This window comes from Echiichthys vipera, assembly GCF_963691815.1.
Source record: "Echiichthys vipera genome assembly, chromosome: 1".
Taxonomy (NCBI): Eukaryota; Metazoa; Chordata; class Actinopteri; order Perciformes; family Trachinidae; genus Echiichthys; species Echiichthys vipera.
Window position 1 is genome coordinate 2,159,376 of NC_139826.1, and position 20,091 is coordinate 2,179,466.

The 20,091-nt window shown below is 41.6% G+C and overlaps 2 protein-coding genes across 2 annotated transcripts; one reads left to right on the forward strand and one right to left on the reverse strand.

Annotated features, from left to right (window-relative positions):
• Positions 1-3,780: 3,780 nt before the first annotated feature.
• Positions 3,781-5,277, forward strand: kbtbd13a (kelch repeat and BTB domain containing 13a; the record flags this gene model as incomplete). The annotated part of the gene is made up of 1 exon (XM_083915092.1): positions 3,781-5,277. One exon carries the CDS (start codon positions 3,781-3,783, stop codon positions 5,275-5,277), a length of 1,497 nt encoding a protein of 498 aa, XP_083771218.1.
• A 2,433-nt stretch (positions 5,278-7,710) lies between these two features.
• Positions 7,711-15,244, reverse strand: ubap1lb (ubiquitin associated protein 1-like b; the record flags this gene model as incomplete). Its single annotated transcript, XM_083915101.1, has 5 exons — positions 7,711-7,845; positions 7,937-8,038; positions 10,912-11,118; positions 14,489-15,031; positions 15,140-15,244. 5 exons carry the CDS (start codon positions 15,242-15,244, stop codon positions 7,711-7,713), a joined length of 1,092 nt encoding a protein of 363 aa, XP_083771227.1.
• Between the last annotated feature and the right edge of the window lie 4,847 nt (positions 15,245-20,091).

A 20,091-nucleotide genomic window follows, 5' to 3' on the forward strand; every position in this document is an offset into this window, starting at 1 on the left:
CTGTGAGCTAAGCTTTCATGCTTAGAACCAAAATCAAAACAGATCCCATTTTCAAAAAATTAAAAAAGAGCATTCAAATCAAGAAGACCAATTATTCTTATGAATATTTGCTACAAATAATGAAACTGTGCTAAATAATGAAAGGCCTGTTGTTCAGTAAACTAAGTCAATATTACTGTGGTGGTTTGTAATGCAGTCACCTGCTCACTCTGTCCTAAATCAACTACTACATGAACAAAACCGCAGTTTGAAGGTAAGGCTGATATTTATATACGGTATAAATATATATATATATATATATATATATATATATATATATATATATATTACTGGTTATAAATATATATTTATCTATAAATATATGAATGTTAAAGCGGGACCTGATTTCCCGGAGCCGATCACACCTAGAAGCCGGTGTGATCGGTAGCCAGGTTACATTCGGCTGGCCCTGCGTCAGGATCCCCGGCAAAGATCCTGTTACACGGCTTCACTTTCCCAAACATCAGCGCCATGGTTCTCTCCTGTTGTCTCTGCTCTCATGTGAGGATAATGGAGAAGGCTGTGGCTTTGGGTGTGTTCTTCCTTTCTTGAAGACGGCAGTCAGAAAGAGACAGAGTCCTGCGCACGTCCTGAGAACACGGTCACCCAGAGACTGAGCTGGAATCTGCGTCAGCCTTGTGTTTCCTGACAGGAAAAGAGCAAGGATGCACTGACCTGTCCCTTTTAGGAGAAACTTGGACTGTAACTTGACTGAAGCCCCGGCCACTTGACTGAGCTGGAAAGCTTTATTAAGCAGCCGACAGTGGATGTGGGCCTTTTTTGATTTGTCTTGAATAAACGAGGCTGCCCTAGAATTCTCCACCACATGAACTAAGATCTGCTGTCCTCTTTTAAAAGTAGACTGAAAACATTTCTATATATCCAAGCTTTTAGTAAGGCTTTATGTTTGTGGTTTAGTCTATTTTAGAATCAGTTATTATTCCCTATTTTTAAATATTAATAGGCCTTCTTGTGTTATGCCCTTTTCATTATAGGCATATGTTTTTATGGTATCTTCTATGTTTGTTTATTTTTAGATTTTTTTTGTTGCAGTTTTCAAACCTTTTATCATTCAGGACATAGAGAGGGGGAGAGGTGCAGCAAAGGGCCGCAGGTCGGAGTCGAACCCGAGGCCGCTGCCTCCAGGACCTTCAGCATCTCCACATGGGATGACCGCTGTTGCCCTTTTTGCTTTTCATTGTGTATGTATAAAATATGCTATTCTATAAAGTAAATATCCTCGACTTGACAATGTTATTGGTGAAATCAGGAGCTCCCCTGTTTTGAGGGTTTGTTTCCCTCCAGGGGCACTTAAACTGATATGGATTCAGGTTGGCCTTTTTTAGGTGTCTAAAATATTGTAGTGAGGGAGTGGCATGGGGCGGAGGAACTCCGCAGAGAGGGGGGCAATCAAGGGCTGATGCAGTTCACCTGGGAGGGGGAGGAGGGAACGGGGTCAGCAGCTGGGAAGAAAACAGGCGGGGGAGAGAGCGAGTGGTGGCAGAGACGGGAGAGCTGTCGGCCTGAGCTTTTTGGGAGCCAGTGGCACTGTGGCGGGTGGGTGCTGTTCGCAGCTTATAGTGCTGCCGGCAGTGAAGACAGCTGAGTAGGAGAGTTCGTCGTGTCGATCAGCCCTGTATCAAGAGGGGAGGCCAGACACCTCCTTTAGGTAGCGAGGGACTGGCGAGTAGTCGTGCCTTACCTGTGCTCTCATGCAGCAGCCACATCAGTGACGCCGACCATGCTGAACGACCTCACGCCTGCCAGCTGAGCATTCTGTTCTCCGGTGCACAGCCCCGTTCCATTGCCTAGGCCCCACGGGGGGGGTCTAGTCACCAGACCGGGGCAGGATAAGTCCTCTGTTTTAATGATTTTCATATAAACTTACTTGTAGTCTTGTCAGTTAATGTCCGAGTGTTATATGATTTTCCTCTTAAAGAAAGGTTTTTAATTAACTGACGTCAGTGTGCCAGCGGCCCGTTAGGGGCGGCTCATTGCTCTTGCGGTGCTCTATCTCCCCCTAGTGTTTGGGAGTGGGTTTCGACCCTCTGTGTTGTAGTGGTCCCTAAGGAGCCCGTGTGATTTTTGAGCTCCCATTGTGGGTAGTGTGATACCGGTCCTAGTTGCTGTGAAGTGATTTGTGTGCAGTGTCCCTTTTTTGGGTGTGTTCTCTCTCGTGTGCAGTGTTGGTTTCGCCAAACGCTGGAGTTACCTTTTTTGAATTGAATTGAATGAATTACCTGCCTGACCTGCTGGAGCTGCCCTCATTGGCCTGCTGAGTGCAAACGTCCCTAAATTAATTGGAAATAAAGATTGTCTATTTTTATACATGTCTGTGGTGGGTGCTCTCTGACCTCTAAATACCGGACCAGACCGGGTTAACAAAGGTGGTGGCAGCTGGACGCTACTCTAAACATCCTAAACAACAAAATTCATTACAATACGTTTAGCTGCTGCCTCCATTACAGTGAGCTGAATGATCGGTCGGCAGCTCCTGTGTGGAGTGCACCCATGGAAGCACAGACAGCTATCACTGGATTACTACTGAAGAAAACTTCAAAACAGGATGATTCTCAGGCCCGTTTTGCAGCGTCTTTTCTCCATGATTTCTAAGTGGATTTATGGACATTTGGCAGTCAAACAATTAAAATGATTGTCTCCTATGACACAAACTTGCCTACATGTTGTATTTGGCTGTGGATTTAGAGTAAAGTTGGCACTAGGAATGTAACAGAATGTGAAAAAAAATAACATACAGAACATGATGATTCATTTTGGAGTCTTTGTCTGTCACCAGATCAATGTCACTCTCTTTCAGCTGTCTCTACCAACTCCTGAGGAAAATCTGTTTTACTAAAGTCACCAAATATCAGGAGCTCATTTGAACTTTAATAGACAAAATGCTGTTGCTGTTGAATGGTAGTGGTGCCATTACAGAGTCTATCCACCAGAGAGCACTATTTAGACACAAAATGTCACACTCATATCTCAGTCACAATTATTAAAGCTATCTATCTATCTATCTATCTATCTATCTATCTATCTATCTATCTATCTATAAAAAAATGCTAAAGAAAATATTTTGGTGTGTTTTATTCTATGTTGGTATTTGTCTGGATTTACTTGTGTCATAACATATCATACTGTGACATATATATCTGTAGTCCCTAGACAGAAAACAAAAACGGAAAATTACATAATATATATTTACAAACGTACAGTACACAGGTAGAAAAGGAATGTAATTCACTAATTCTTTTTAAAGCTGATACATGATACTGATTATTGTTTTCATCTGTACTTACTTTTAAAGGTGATAAGTTGGAAAGTACTTAGTTACAAGTAAGAGTGCTGCATGTCCTGCTCTCAACTTTTCAATGACTGCTGAAACAGTGGCATGCACACTATGTGACTGAGGGGAACAACCTATTGTTACAGTTAAAGTTCCTGCTGCTCAAGGACAAATCTTCAGCTGTTCAACAACTGTCAGCCACAAACAAAGAGCAAAAGGAATCATCAGCACATTCACAGCTACCCTACAATTATCCAGCTCCTCTTTCTCCTCTGGCTACATGTCATCATAACGTACTTGAACTGTGTCACACGTCTGTCTGCTATGTATAGAGTCTGTTGTCGGAGCTGTGAAAAAACAGAAATCTCTTTGAGCTATCTGCGCTGGATAGGAGGCACTCAGTCTCACCGTGGTAAAACACCACCAGTATGCAGTTCAGCTGAGATGTGATGAAGTTCCACGGCAGGGAAGTGGAGTCCAACAGCTGTCCATGCTTCAACCAGCAGCCAGGACACTGTAAGCCACCAAGCAGCCTGAGGGTCAACATCGACGGCAGCTCTTTCACTGTGGATAAAACCACTCTGACTGAGAACTGTGAGTACTTCAGAGCATTGTTCCAGTCAGGGATGAGAGAGTGCCAACAGGAAGAGATCCACCTGCAATGTGTAGGGGTTCTGGGGTTCCTGGTCATGCTGCGGGTCCTGGACGGGGAGCGCCCCGTGCTGAACAGCGACCAGATCGTAGAAGCGATTGAGTGCACGGCTTTCCTGCAGGTGCCGGCTCTCACCGATCATTTGATCAATATTGTCAATTCTGAAAACTGCCTGCTCATGCACCACACAGCTGCCACCTACGGGGTGTGGGAGCTCTCCCACAGTTCAGCCTTATTCATCAGAGATATTTACACTGACCTGAAGGAGGATGTTCACACCTTACCCAACAAGCTGGTAGAGTACATAGAGTCCCTTCCCCCGAGTAGCTACATGGCGGTGTGCAGTCACTCACCATCCACTGAGCTGTTGCAGGATCTCCAGAGGACTGTCTGCTACCTAGATGAAGACAGCAGAGAGTGGAAGGTCCTGACACATCTACCTGTGAGCACGAGCACCACGATGGCAGGCGTGGCCATCCTGAACAACAAACTTTACATTATCGGAGGAGTGCATGATGTGAGCAAGAAGGTAGTAGAGACTGGTTTCTGTTACGACCCTGCAGCAAACACATGGTCCACCATCTGTGGCTCCCAGCAGCCACGCTACAACTTGACTCTGATAGGTCATGAGGGCTGCCTGTACGCCCTGGGAGGTGAGTATAACATGAAGGCCCTGTCGTCTGTAGAGAGATACAGGGTGTCTAATGGAAGCTGGGGTTTTGTTTCCCCCCTCCCCTGCAATGCAGCCTCAGTGGTGTCTGCTGTAGCCATGAACAGGATCTTTATCTGTCTCTGGAAAGGTAAGGGAGCCACAGATATACATGAGTATGTGTCTACACAGGACCAGTGGCTTCTGGTGACCACGCTCATCCGTGAGCACAGTTATGGTCTTTATATGGTGGCCCATAAGGATAATCTTTATGTGATGCGCAATGGACCCTGTGATGACTTCTTACTGTGTTTGATGGACTCCTACAACCTGAGCTCAGGGCAGTGGACGGCCATGTCTGGCCAGTATGGGAACAGTAAAGGCTCTCTGCTCACTGCTGTGGTCAGAGGAGACTCTGTGTTCACACTCAGCCGGCAGGTGACCATAGAGTACACCGTAGAGGATTACAAATGGAGAGTGAAGCGTCAGATGAACGGTTTTGGTCGGATTGGATCCATATATACATTTCTGATGAGGCTGCCTAAAGTCACTGTCTCCCCCATGGGAAACTCTCCAGATCTGATCGGGAGCAAAGCCTCAGAGACTATTCCTCACAATGCTCTGTTAACCTGTAAGAGCTGCTGAGAGAGCTGCTTTATTACTCCATTTTTCTGATTACTTTGGACATGGTTCAAAAGTAGACACAACTAGTAGGCAGTAGTTAGCGCACATTAGAGGCTTTTGGGCTGATGGATAATGGTGAATCAGTAGCGGAGAGAAATCAATCTGATTGGCAGTTCAGTCAGTGCACAAGAAGAGAAGCTGTAGAGAGGAGAGTAAACAAATGGCTTAAGTTAACAGGCTGTAGGTGTAAAACAAACTAGTTATATCAGGTCAGATTTAGCCATTGATTCCTTTAGCACTGCCACTGCAGGCAAGATTGCTGGATGAATATATAGATATTTTAACTTGCTGCTGCTCAAGGGGTAATTGTTGGGTCTCTGTAAATCATAAATAAGTCACAGAGTGTTGTCTAGACCTACTCTATATGGAAAGTGTCTTGAGATGACTTGTTATGATTGGCACTATAAATAAAATTTGATTGAATAGCAGAAACAGTTCATAAGAGCGTGTATGTGCACGGTTAATATAACTTATTCTTTCACCATTGGGCTGGGTTGTTAGTATGCTAACTGGCTAGGTTTATACTCCCGACAGTGTACCCTGCACGAGGGGTTACACATGAGGAATAACATCACCAAGTCGCTCACAACCGGCACGAATCATTTCAACATGGACAACTGGGAAGACTGGCCGAGCAGAATGGTCTGTACAAACATCTGAACAATTCTTCAAAGACCTCAGAGTTAAATGTTCTTGATCACATGACGTAAAAGAGAGAGCCACCACACTGGTAAGAAAGAGGCATTTTGCTTGAGGATGAGGAAAAACATATGACTTTGGCAAAGCTGTGTGGAGGAAGATGGCTGTAAACTATAAATTAATACAGAATGCAATGATTTGCAAATCATTAAAACCACATATGTAACTGAAAATAGCACAAAGACAACTTTTCAAATGTTGAAAGAGAAAAATGTAATTGTTTTAGAATTTGATGCCATCAGCACATTTAAAACAGTTTGGACAGGGTCATGTTTACCACTCTGGTAAACATCACCTATTCTTTTAACAAACCTCTGTAAGCGTTTGGGAACTGAGGGTTGCTGTCATTATGAAATTGGGTTTTTTTTTTCTTGCTTGATGTTGGAGTTCAGCTGCTCCACAGTTGAGTGTGTCATAATTCCCCAAACATTTTTAATAGGTGACAAGTCTGGACTGCAGGTAGCACCTGTACTCTTTTACTATAGCCATGCTATTGGAATACGTGGAGAATGTGGTTTAGCATTGTTGTGCTTAACTAATAAGGCCTTCCATATGGCAACATACAGTATGTTGCTCTAAAACCTGTATACTCTGGAGATCATAATTAGAGAACACAGTTATAATTCTTGATTTATTCTGAAATACTGTTATTTTTTATTGTTCAAAATTTCATAGAATATTCTCTGTGTCTATACCACTGCTGTACTAGCAGGTTTTTAAAAAATAACCTAGTCACTTCAACAAAAACCTTTATTGTGTGAAAAAAAGTGATCAAAATTAGAGAAAAGTAACCATTGTGTCAGAAGATTTCAACTATGTTTTCTTAGGGCTATAGGATTCAAAAGTGACTTTTATTGCCACTGTCACAATTTATCAAATTCTGGTATCAAATTCAAAATAGGCATATCATGTTAAAAAAAATAATGACATTTCTTAGTTTCAACACTGGATACGTTGTCTTTTTGCTTCAATTAAATCTGGTGTTTCAATGTTTTGCAAATCATCACATTCAGCATCCCTACTTGTTTTGGAAATGGGGTTGTACAATTTTAAGATTTGGACCTGAACCTAAATAAAATGTCCACACATATTCGTGTTTAGTTGGAAAAAAAGTTTTTTTGAGGTTTAGTTACTCTTGTAAACCAATGGGAATATATTGTGTTGATGTTTATCAAAGCTTCCTGTTGGTGGGAACCAGTCCCTGATGGATTCATTCCAGGAAACAGGATAAATAGCAAATAGCATTCATGTGACAGCGTGAAAAACAAACCTTAGTGGATTTTCATGACATGTCTTTAATAAATCTATCACAATTACAACTACTCAGATCACTTGAGACTGTTACACAAGTTCACTCGACTTCACACAAGCCAGGGATACACTGTTAATAAACACTGGCGTCATAGACATCATCATCCTCCTCTTCATCATTTTCAGCATTATCACCATCACTGTCATCATCATCATCATCATCAATGCAATATATAAACAATATAACTGTCCTGAAGGCCACGTCCATCTTCAGCTATAATAATGTGTGTTTAGTCGTTCTCTCTGTGCATTATTAACATAGATTATATATTTCCCTGCAGTAAATAACTTTTAGGTTGCAATTGAGTTATATAAAGTGTGTGTGTGTGTGTGTGTGTGTGTGTGTGTGTGTGTGTGTGTGTGTGTGTGTGTGTGTGTCTGCCATCACACCACACGCATCATCAGCTCCTCCAGCGCCCGTTCTCTGTGGTTTTCATGCACCAGCAGCACTTCTTTGATGGCGTTCTGCTGGAAGCCCATCTCATTGAACTGACTTAGCAGATGAAGGAACTGCTCGGCCTAAAGATGAACACATCACTGTGTAATTACCTTTTTATTAATAAAACTGACTCTATGAGAGGAAAAGTGTAAAGATGTCTGGATGTTTTACCTTTGTTTCACAGTTGTGAAACATCTCCAGAGCCTCTTCTACCAGAGCCGTATCATAACCCAGTTGACACAGGTGGTCACATGCCACGAGGTAACTCAAGATCTGCAAACACAGAAACATTTGGACATCAAATAGGGTCAAAAACCAAAAGGAAGAATGAAAGGTGTCCTTCTCTGTTACTAATCAGTTGGGCTGAGAGAAAAAAAGGCAGACAACTTGACTTATTCTGGCCATTAATAATAATAATAATAATAATACTACTACTAATAATAATAATAATAATAATAATACATCAGTGGTGGAGGAAGAATTCAGATCCTTTGGTTCAGTCAAAGTCAAAGGCATTGAAAATCTTCCTTTACAAGTATATCACTGTTAAGAAGTATAGAACTGTTATTACTATATTTTATATATATATTATTACTATATATTATTATTATTATTATTACTATATGATTATTTTCTTTATGGATTAATCTACTGATTATTTTCACTATTAATCAATCAATCAATCAATTGTTTAGCTTGTAAAATAAAATTGTGATAAATGGTGTCACAATTACCCAGAAATGATTACAAATCAATTACATTTAAAATCACAGCAAGGAAAATCAAGAAATCCTGAGCTGGAAATATTTTCACATGAAAAATGACTTTTCTATTATCAAAATATTAAGCTGTTAATATGTTTTAGCTGCATGCATTTCTGAAATGTAGCTGCAGAAGCAGAGGAAGAGCATGAATTGAAGATACTTAAATAAAGTACAAGAACCTCAAAAGTACAGTACTTCAGTCAAAGTAATTTGTTACTTTCCACCGCTGTCATCTGGTTAAAGCTCATGCTGTTGGTCATAATCTATAAAAGTCTAAACCTGTGGATGTTTATTCCAACCATCTGTATCCACTGTCTATAATAAATAATGATTTCACATCTCTGCGATGAGTTAAGCAGCTGAGCAGAGGCTAAATCCACTATGTTCTGACATCAGTGCAGTGAAATACAATCTGTGTGACCTGAGTGAGCAGCATGAGACAGAGTCATACACTCATCAAGTCACTGGCTCGTCCCTGCAGCTGCTGCCAGATCAGACAGACTGAGACAGCAGGGGCTGATCTGAAATCACACTATACACTTTGTCAACCCACTAAGCATTCCAATGAGTGAAATAAAAGCACTGATCTGAATATCAGTGCTGCAGGATTCTTTAACCCACTTTTCATCAACAGTGAAAAAACAAACCACGCTGCATGAAGAGTTCTCGTCAATGAACACACTTATTGTCAATTGCATTTAGGCAGAATGTGTCTTTTGTAACTTTAAGGCTAATTACATGGAACTTACTCAAAGGGTTAAAATGCATCAGAATTTTAACAAGCAAATATTCCAAAGTCAGCTAGTGTGTCCATCTGTGTCTCCCACTGTGTGTCCCCCTTCTGTCCTTACTTTACCATTAACCCTGCTGTGGCCTGTGAGCCTGTGACTTACTCTGAGCCGATGTGAGGTGAGGTTATTGGAAAACACAGAGCAGGCTGTGGAAACTCAGCTCTATTTTTACACTGGCTTAAAGTGGCTTAGGATACTCTCTTTTGGTTTCGTTCCCACCTACAGTTGGCTAATTGGTTATATATATATATATATACATATATATATATATATATGGGTTTTTTTCTGCAATGACAGCAGACCCAGTGTTTTGCAACTCTGTGACTCTGTAGATACAGCCCTGATTTGGGTAATGTAGTCCCTGCTGAGGTCATAGGACTACCTGCTACAGTCAACCCTGGAGTGGTATGCTCATCAGTACAGCGGCAAAACTCTCTACTGGAGGCTAATGCTGTTCATTATGCTGCCACTGTGTGTTCCACCGCCACATACTGTTTCTACAAGTGTTAGTTCACTGTCAGTGAAAGTAATTTCATACTGTGTATCTTTGCAGATGTTTCCAAAGTAAATATTTGAGCTAGCCTTATCTTACATGGCTATGTTAGCCTAGCCACCATACCACCTTTTGCCCATCTGTGCGAATGCCACGATGATAGCAACTAATTAGGCTACTCATTCATAGTAGCCTTTTTATGCTGAATAATAAATAATATACCCTGTGTATGCCTGGTTAATGTTGTGCAACATGTTTCATATGATGTTACGTGTGTTTTATCACTGACAGTGGTCATTTCAACTGTCACAAACAGTGTATGCTGTTGTAACACAAGCACACAAACACAAGCAGCATACCACTCCGGGGACTGGTGCAGATGTAATGAGCAGCATAAGCCGCCAGGGGATCCGTTTACGCCGCTGTGGGCTACTGACCATCAAACCATTCCAGGGATCAGCTTATGCTGCTGTACCATAGTGGTTTACCATAAGTCACTTTTCAGTCTCTCCAGTATGATGGATGGGATGTTCTCTTCTCCGAGGCTGAATATGTAGATATAGTGTTTCCATAAATATGTCCACATATGCAGACAGCAGTAGGCTATTATTAAAGTTTTACACAAAAATTAACCATAATTCATATTTAACTTTACTTCAGAATCTCGTTTTGTTTATTCTCATTAGCTTCTTTTGGAGTTGTTGGAAGCTTCTGCTGTTTCCTGTCTTTGAGCTATGGTAACAGAGTGTTTTGATTTTGTAAACTAAACACAGGCAACATTTTCTTTGATAGCAAAGATTTTTGTAAAATTGTATTTAGCACAAAGTTAGCTTCTTTAACTTCAGGTTCCATTTCAAGAATGGTTAAAATGTTACATATTTGTTAAAGAGTAGAATATTAGCAAGTCCAATTGTAAATGAAGGCTAGACCGCTAAATTAGCCAGCATACTGTATATTATAATATTATATACTGTATATACACACACAATTGTTTGTTTATGTTCTATCATGTTGATGCATTTTTTCAGCAGTGTGAAGCCACAGTCCAGGCTCAGAGTCAAGAGTGGTCAGGTCTTACTGTATGTGACACTGACTGACCTGATCCGGGGTCTGCTGGCCTGTCTTCTGCAAGGTGATGATGGCAGTACGGAATGGGTAACCCCGGGCAGTGATGGCCCCGAGCAGCTCTCTCTCCTCTGGGCTCAGAGCTGACAGGAGCTCTGCTGACGAGTCTGAACCAGAAGAGAAGAGACCCAGGGGAGGTGAGGTCACAGGGGTTCTACAGGAGTCTGGGCTGAGAGATGTCTAGGAAACAACAAGAGAAAAGAGGCAGGCAGTGAGGACACAGAGAGAGCAGCATGTCTCTGGTTCTTTCTGTAAGGCTGACAGCAGCTTTGCTGAGAAAGACATTTTCCGAGGACTTCCACCTGCTTATCCTGATAAATCTCTCATAACCTGGCTGGATTCTGGGAGCAGACTTTACACAGTCTATTTTTATAGTGCAGATCCCTGAAAATATTTAGGAAATGTGAACTGAACAGTGAATGACATTCATGAGCGTAATTAAAGGACGTTTAAATGGACTGCATTTATATCACACTTTTCTAGTCTACAGACCACTCCAAGCTTAACAACACAAGCTAACTCACACATTCCTCACTAATGACACAGGCTGCCATGCAAGACGCAACCTGCTGATTAAGCAGTTAGGGGTTCAGTGTTTGCTCAACGCAACACTCAACACTCAACACTCAACACTCTCTCTGTTGAAGCAGGGGATTCAAGCAGGAACTTTCTGTTTAGCTTGCTAGAGGACTGGTGTCCTAAGCCATTCCAGCCCTTTATTTGAAGACTGACTTATCACCAACTTGACTTTAAATACAATCCAACCAATCTTGCTGTGTTGGGCAGTGAAGGTATGTGTGTAATACTACAGTGAGTCCTGTCTGGGCTTGTGTGTGGAGATTATAGTAGGGCTCAGGAGAGGGTAATGCCCTGGGCTTTAAGCTCTATTCATAGTCTGCTCCTGTAGACTGGAGTAAAGGGCTAACTATGCCTCAGATTCCAGGGGTCCGTTTCACAGAGCAGGTTTAGTGAAAACTCTGAGTCTGTTAACCCTGAAATGAGGGAAACTCTGAGTTTTCCGTTTTACAAAGAGAGGTAATTTAACCTCTCGGTCAGTTACCATGGTAACATGCTCTCTGAACCTAACCTAGTCGGGACCAGGTTTTTCTCAACAAACCTCGAGTTTCTCTCTGTCTCCGCCCTCTTTCAGCCACACACGGTATTTGATTTCCTCATTCATTCAGTCAGCAGGTGAGTTTCGGCGTAGTATAGTTCTGGCGTCTGTTTTTTCAGAAAATCTTTGCAAAAATCAGACATTAGAAGTTATATTAGGTGGTGAATATTTCCACTACCATGGCATGTCCTTTGATAACGATCCCGTGGATGAAGGTGCAGCATAACCCACAACAGCCAGAACACTGGTTGCTTACAGTCTTTAAACTATTTTAAAGAGTTTAAAGACACAAACTTGGATAATAGCGAACACAAAACAACACCTTTTTGTATGTTCTGTGGAAATAAACTGCAGCCATATTTACAAAATTAATTCAATGGATCTTATGAGCAAGTTGAATGAATTTGACTTAGCGTTTCCTAAATATAATCCCAGCTTTTCTTGCAATTCATAGGTTCAAAAGTGTGTGCTTTTAATGTGGTTACCTGTATATAAACTACTCCTATAGGTCGAAACAACAGCCTTCTGATCCAGAATATCACCTATAATGCGAGGGGGTGCATTTCACAGCAGGGGTGCTGAACAGGGCACAACACCGTTTCATGTCACAGTCCATCATTTACATACACAACCTTATCCGTCCTTACATTACCAACATTAACAACCAAAGTCATGCTCTTATATCCCAGCAGATATTGTGTGTTGCGCTGCGTTTTTTTGCAAACGGGAGTTTTTTATACAACATATAAAACAGCCACTTACGGTAATATTTACTTTATAATGTAAAACATGCTCAAAATGAGGCGTCACCATGAGATTGTGCCGATGTTATACCTGTTTGAACAATCTTTTTATGTTTCATCTTAAGCTACTGCCAAGTGCGCTTCTCCCCCGTGGGACTGCACCTAAATGAAATAAACTAATAGACTACCACTCAAGCAGTCCCCCCTGTGATATTATTGTGATTGCAACAGGACTACATTTAAACTTACGCACTGACCCGAGTAGCAATGTCCTTCTGCACCGTCTCCCTCTCTTTTGCTGCTGCAGCGGTGTTACACTTACAGTGAAAAACCTGCTCAAACTCTCCGTGTGAGCGCATTAATATTTACAGTTCCAGTTGTAGCGTAGCCCTCCCCTTCCCCGTTGCCATGGTGACTCGTCGAATCAGAGCTCCATTGATGCTGTCTTTTTTTACTTGTGGTGCACGCGCTTAACTCCAGGTCAAACTACTCAGAGTTGATCAAACTAACGCAAATCTGCTGTTCTGGAACTGAAAACTCAGAGTTTCCTATCTCAGAGTAGATCAACTCAGAGTTCAGGGTTAGACTCAGAGTTTTTTGAACCTGCTTTGTGAAACGGACCCCAGAGCATTAGCTTTCCCTAAGCCACACTATAAACTCCCACTCATAAGACTAAATAGACAGCCTCATTAAAACATTAGGTCATATCCCATATTACAATCTGACAGGTATTTCGGTCTATTAAGGTCATAGGATGCTGTTTTATACAATACAATAAATATTTGGAAAATTACATTTTTAATTGTTTACTCCAGCATAATTGATTTGAAATTATATAATACCTATGATGTTAAGGGGCTGGCTTTCAGTGTAAAGCATTAATTATTTTTAATATAACCAATGGATCAACAACTTTGTGTATTGGGAACTGTGTCAATTGTAGTGATAAACCCACAGAAACGTAGGCTCAGGTAGGCTGTACTCTACCTGCTCAGGTAGGCTGTACCCTACCTGCTCATGTACACTGTACTCTACCTGCTCAGGTAGGCTGTACTCTACCTGCTCATGTACACTGTACTCTACCTGCTCAGGTAGGCTGTACCCTACCTGCTCATGTACACTGTACTCTACCTGCTCAGGTACGCTGTACTCTACCTGCTCAGGTAGGCTGTACTGTACCTACTCAGGTACACTGTACTCTACCTGCTCAGGTACGCTGTACTCTACTTGCTCAGGTACGCTGTACTCTACCTGCTCAGGTACACTGTTTTCTACCTGCTCAGGTACACTGTTCTCTACCTGCTCAGGTACAATGTACTTTACCTGCTCAGGTACACTATACACCTGCTCAGGGACTCTGTTTGGAGGACTATGTCTAAAGAAGGCTACAGTCCCTACACACCTCACATTAAAGTAATGAGTAAGTTAGTACTTTAGGACAGAATCAAATAAATGATACATGTATTTCTGCAGTATGATAAAATACAGACATTTAGTGAGATTCTCCTATTAGAAATTTCAAACGCAGACTTTTCCTTGGTTCAGCACCATTCTTGATTTGAGCATCACTCGGTTATCTTTGACTAGTGCAAATAAAACTGTAGCTCTATTGGTCAAAATACAACATGTTCAAATGTTAAGCTCTTACTGTATGTGTTTTGTTGTGGTTGTTGATGCCGGGGAGCTTGTCGACTGTATTGGCTCTGGTGGTGGGGGTCCTGTGTGAGAACAGGCTCTTGGCTTGGCTGTCTGTGCTGGGATCATGTTGTTGGGATGTGTCCAGCACTGATAGGGAGCACTGTCGGAGGTTCTTCCTGCGCTGGTGTGGCAGGCTGCTGAGGCAGGCAGGAGGGTTCAGGAGGTCTGGGACAAAGGCTTTCTGTGCTTTCCTCTGGCCAGGCTGACATGAAGCTGCAGGACGGTCTCCACCAGAGTAGGCTTTCACTGACAAACACATCTTGGCGCTCTCTTCATCATCAACAGAGTCTGAGATGGTCAATTTGGTGCGCAGGACGGCGGGGTTGAGGCTGTTGGAACGCTGTCGTGGATTGGGCTCCCAGAAGTCGGAACAGTGACGGCTGGCCAGGCGACTCTGCTGCGGGCTGCTGAACATCATCCAGTATGGAGGACAAGATGGCTGCAGTCCTGATGGAGGGGGGTGGAGCTGAGGCCGATGGTGGCTGATGAAGCCGCTCTGCAGCCCAGTGAGCACCCAGTTCTCCAGACTGAATTCATACTGTCACATGGACAGACAGCATGTTAGTGAGGGAAGGCCGTGGGTTCATTAACATCAACGACAGGTGTTCATGGACATCCTCCTCACGCTACTGAACACACCACTCACCTCTGTGTCCTGCAGTCTGGTGAGATAATCAGGGACAATCACTTCAACTTCCTCTATGACTTCCTGTGAGGCATTCTGTGGCATCTTCAGAGGGATCCCGTCCATCCCACACACCTACACACACACACACACACACACGCACACACACACACACACACACACACACACTCACACACACACTTTGACTTTGGGTTCCTGATACCATTCACCAACACAGTGTAGGTAACTGCACACTAGCATACACACGCCTGCCACTTTGCATATCCAGCACAGTTTGTATCAGTTCTCATCATTGTTCATTGTTTTATAACCAAGACCTGATTTATTTCCTGTTTTGTTCATTTACAGCTGAGGTTTTCAGACAATTTACATCCAAAATCACACTCCTTCTTGTCATTACTCAGTCACACAGCTAAAGTTGTTAATTCAACATTGAGTTGTGTGGAGTTGAGGTTTCCACAGCCGTCAAACTTCAAATCAATGCCTTTAAATCAATGCCATTCAGTCAACATTGACTCAATGGGCTACTGCCAACTTTCCCTCCAAAATATCTTAAATGAAATTCTGCAACCTGGTTTTAGATTTAAAAGAACAAGTGCCCACCGTTCTCATCATCTCCCACCAGCCTGTGGAGAAGGAAGGTAAGTTTGAATCTGTTTAAGGAACTCAAATATTATTGTTCCATTGATTGTATTAGTCGAAATCAGTAGGCACACAGGCACAGTTTGTTTCTTTCACCTGCGACTAGTGAACAACTACAAATCCATCTGCTGCTTCAGCACCACAGATTTATCAATATAGCACAGTTATGCTGCTGCTATATCAGAGCCATGGTCCGGGCCACAGATTCTAACTGTCACAAAAATGATCGTTGTAAATTTACAGCAGGATTTCCACAGTATCATTAAATACAGGGCTTTAATAGTACTAAATATGATTATCTGTTAAATTACTGAATGTTATTTTTGAATCTCTCTCTCTCTCTCTCTCTCTCTCTCCGTAAAATAAATAAAAACGTTCATACTGCATTTTCATTGGCAGTACAAAACTGTATGGACAGTAAGAAACTGATAATTTTACCCTAACATAATGGCAACCCTGCTGCCAGTTGTTTACTGTGGAACTAGAATGTCATTTGGACTCAAACAGGCACAGCAAATACCAGCAGTAGTATGAGCTTTAATACAGTTTCTAAGTGAAAACGCGTCATCCGGCAGGTGCATGTACTGCAGTGACACAAAGCTGGGTGAAAATCGATAAAGTTTCCCATGAGGTAAAGGATTCATGCGGCATACAGTATGTCTGATGATGTCAATCTGCTCAGTGTCCTTTGTCCCTGCTGTCCTGGGAAAGCTAATCAGATATTTGCTCCAGTAACACCAAAACACCAACAAGCCAGATGGTAGAGGACTTACTAACAGCAGAGAAGACAGGTGTTCTGTAAGCTCACTGTGTTGTCTCTGACGTGCAAAACGAAACATGTTAATGCTGCTGGACAAACAACATGTACAAATGTACGTGACCACTTCCAAGTAGTCCAGTTTAAGGCCAGTACAACTTAACTTACGAAAAGCAGAATATGTAAAACATGTGCATCATTCGATCCCCATTTCATATACGTCCTGCAATAAACAAGTCTTTCCCAAAACAAACACTTTGTTATGTAACACTAGTGAATATCGTGAAAGACCTGAAGATCAGAACATACTCAACATACATTTTAAAATCACTTCTTAACACTTAAACTTTTATCACATTTAATTGTATTTGGTGTAGGATTTTATTATTAGGGTTGGGCATTCAATATGATTATTTATTGTCTTTCAATCAAATCGAATTATGCTGAAATCACACAACATCATTAAATTGATAATAACAATCACATACTAACTCAAACTTTTCAGGAAATCTGAAGTGAAATATTTGAAATAGCTGTTTCATAGAGACTTTATTTATTATTCTCAGCCGGAAAACATGCTATATTATGACTTGATGAGATTTTGACCATTCACCCAGCCCTAGCTATTATTCTATTTCATTCACTGAACTTTTATTCACTAGATTTTTTTTTTGTGGTGCTGACCTTTGTTTCGCCTTTGCAAAGCCCTTTAAAATGTTTTGTATTATTATTAATATTAATTGTTACAATAGAAACCGCATCTTATCTCACTTATACAGTGTATGGGTACTGTCATATATAGTTCATGTAACGGAACTAATGTTGCCACAGCAACTTGTAACATTGTAATGCAGAGCAGTTAATGTCTTGTTGCCTTGGTTACAGAAGACGCTTTTCTTATGCCGGTTTGTTGAGATGTTTGCGCTGTCATTAAAGTGAATATAAACGGATCAAGCCGACCCTCGATCATTTTACAGGTACTGTATGCGTATGTGCCCGGGAAATCAATTAAATGTAAAGCACAGTCTAACTTTTCAATAACCTTTGTGTTGTGTGTATTAAAGATTATTCCATTGAAACTATATTTGAATGTTGTAATAAAACAAATGTCAGCTTACCTGTGTTGTCTTGGAGTTGCTGTCACACTGTCAATGTCCTCTCAGGTGCGTGTGAAGCTCAGACTGACACATTAAAGGAGAGCCACCTGGAACAGTAATCTACTGCCTTACAGTAACCTACATCACCTGATTTACTGTCCACACACACACACCCACGCTCACCAACGCACAATCAACAAAGAGTAAAGGCCTGTTACGTCAGACACTATTATAGCAGTACAGTCAGCTGATAGGATCCTGTCTGAACACAGTGATGTAAGGTTGTTCTTTAAAGGCTGCTCTCTGTGTAACTTTCAGAAAACTCTTGTTATTAGCGACACCAGTGGCCGTTAGTGAATTGAATCCTGTTGCTGGTGTGCACATGCTCGCACACTCCCACACTCCCATGGGCTGAGGCCCCCAGTCCATCATTTGTTTCCTCAGTGGGATCTTCAGCAGCACTGGCCCAATCAGACCGTGAGGTGTCTGCTCTAAAGACTCCTCTTTGCCCTGACTTCAGCGAAGAGAGCGGGTGACTTGTGTGCACTGTCTGTGCATTCATCGGAGGGCTTTCTTCCCCCCTCCTCATGCAGAAACGCCTGCACACATTGTATCCTATCCTGTGCGTTCACTCAAATATTATGAAAAGCTGTCTTCAGGAGGTCTGATTGGCTATTTGTCTGCCATGGTAGCTGGACTTCAGGAGCATCCTTGTCAACAGCTCGTCAATGGATCTGTCACACAGGAGTTATGAAGCAGTGGGTCGCCTTCGCAGAGAGGGTCTCCACCAGGGGGGATCGCTCCATCAATAGCATTGTTCAAGGATGTCTCAGTGGAAGACATCCGCCTGGCCACCTCTTGGTCCTCTACATCAATTTTTACGCAGTCATCTCAGGGACATGATTGTTGGCTCTGTGTCTCATTAGGGGCTTGGTGCACAGTCTGGAAGACCTCGTCTGTTGCAGGCTAAGGTATGTTTGGTATAAGAGTTCTGGACTGTGTTTGTTTCTGGCCCAACTGGGGGTACATTTGATCCCTACAGCCTTCGCCTGTATAGGGAATAGGGAAGCCCATTATAGGGCGGAGCAAGTAGGACATACAAATAGTACTTACATGGATGTAACTCCAGTTCGATGAGTAAGTGCAGAGCCCTCTAACTGTGGGCCCCGGGTCCTTTGGTTGAATTTCCTAGATGAGATGAGCCGTGGGGGAGCAGGGATTATATAGGGGGAGGGCACTGGACAATCGGGCGGTGAGTTAAAATATACCTTATCTATCTATTGTTTTAATATGGGCATAATGCTGTAAAATGAATTACAATAACAAAACAAAACTGCCCTCTGCACTGTTAGACTTTGTTGTTGTAAATTGTAAATTGTTTATTGTTACATGTATAAATTGATGCAATTTGTTATTTGTTATACATATGTACTGTTATCATATTTTATATGTATATATTATCTGTTTTTTATCCACTTTGCTGCTGCAGCAATGTAAATTTCTCTCCTGTGAGAGACTAAAGGACTATCTTATCTTAATTATATTTATGCTAACAGTAGCTTGTGTTACAACCCAGCTCGTGAGGGGAAAGGGAAGCAACATAAAACCAGCTGTTGTTGGTAATATGAAAGGTATTTATTAACAATGAAGTAGAAAATGAAAACATACAGAACTACAGCAGAAGGAGAGGGCCTAAGGGTGCTGCTTAAGGAATGAACTGGAAAAGGACTCTTTAAAACTAGAGCTGAAACAAAAGGCAAACAAAAGATCATCCACTTAACTAATCCTTTAAAACAAAGCACAATGTGAGCAGCACCCCTATCCCCAGTGTTACTAACATGAGGCAGCTATGGTCTAAGCGAGATGCATGTGAGTAAACCTACCCTGGCCCAATCTCTGGAGTAGAATCTCACAAAAGAAACAATACCACAAAGCAGTGCCGGCCCTGAGTAATTTGGTGCCCTAGACAAGATTTTAGCCGGCGCCCCCTTGCATCACAGCAGTCAATTTCACAATCAACGTTACACGTACACTCACACAGAAACTGCATGTGTGTATCCAAGATTTTATTTCTTTGAGTAAAAAATATCACACCAAATAAAAACTAAAGAAATAAACGTGATAAATTACAATACAAAATATATAAGACAAACATATTAAGATAAACAGTGCACACATAAACAAGTGATATAATATAAATTAAAAATACAAAATAAATAAGGCAAACATTAAGCTAAACAGTGCACATGTAAAGCAACATAATATGAATTAAAAATACAATATAAATATGGTATTGCACAAAATAAATAATGAAACCAGTGCATATATGACAACACACAATAATGCACAAAGTAAAGAAAAATGAGATACACCGCTATTTACATAATTCAAACAGAGGGGGCTATCTGCACGGTAACTGTATTAAACAGTAACACCTCAAGAAACTCACTTAACAG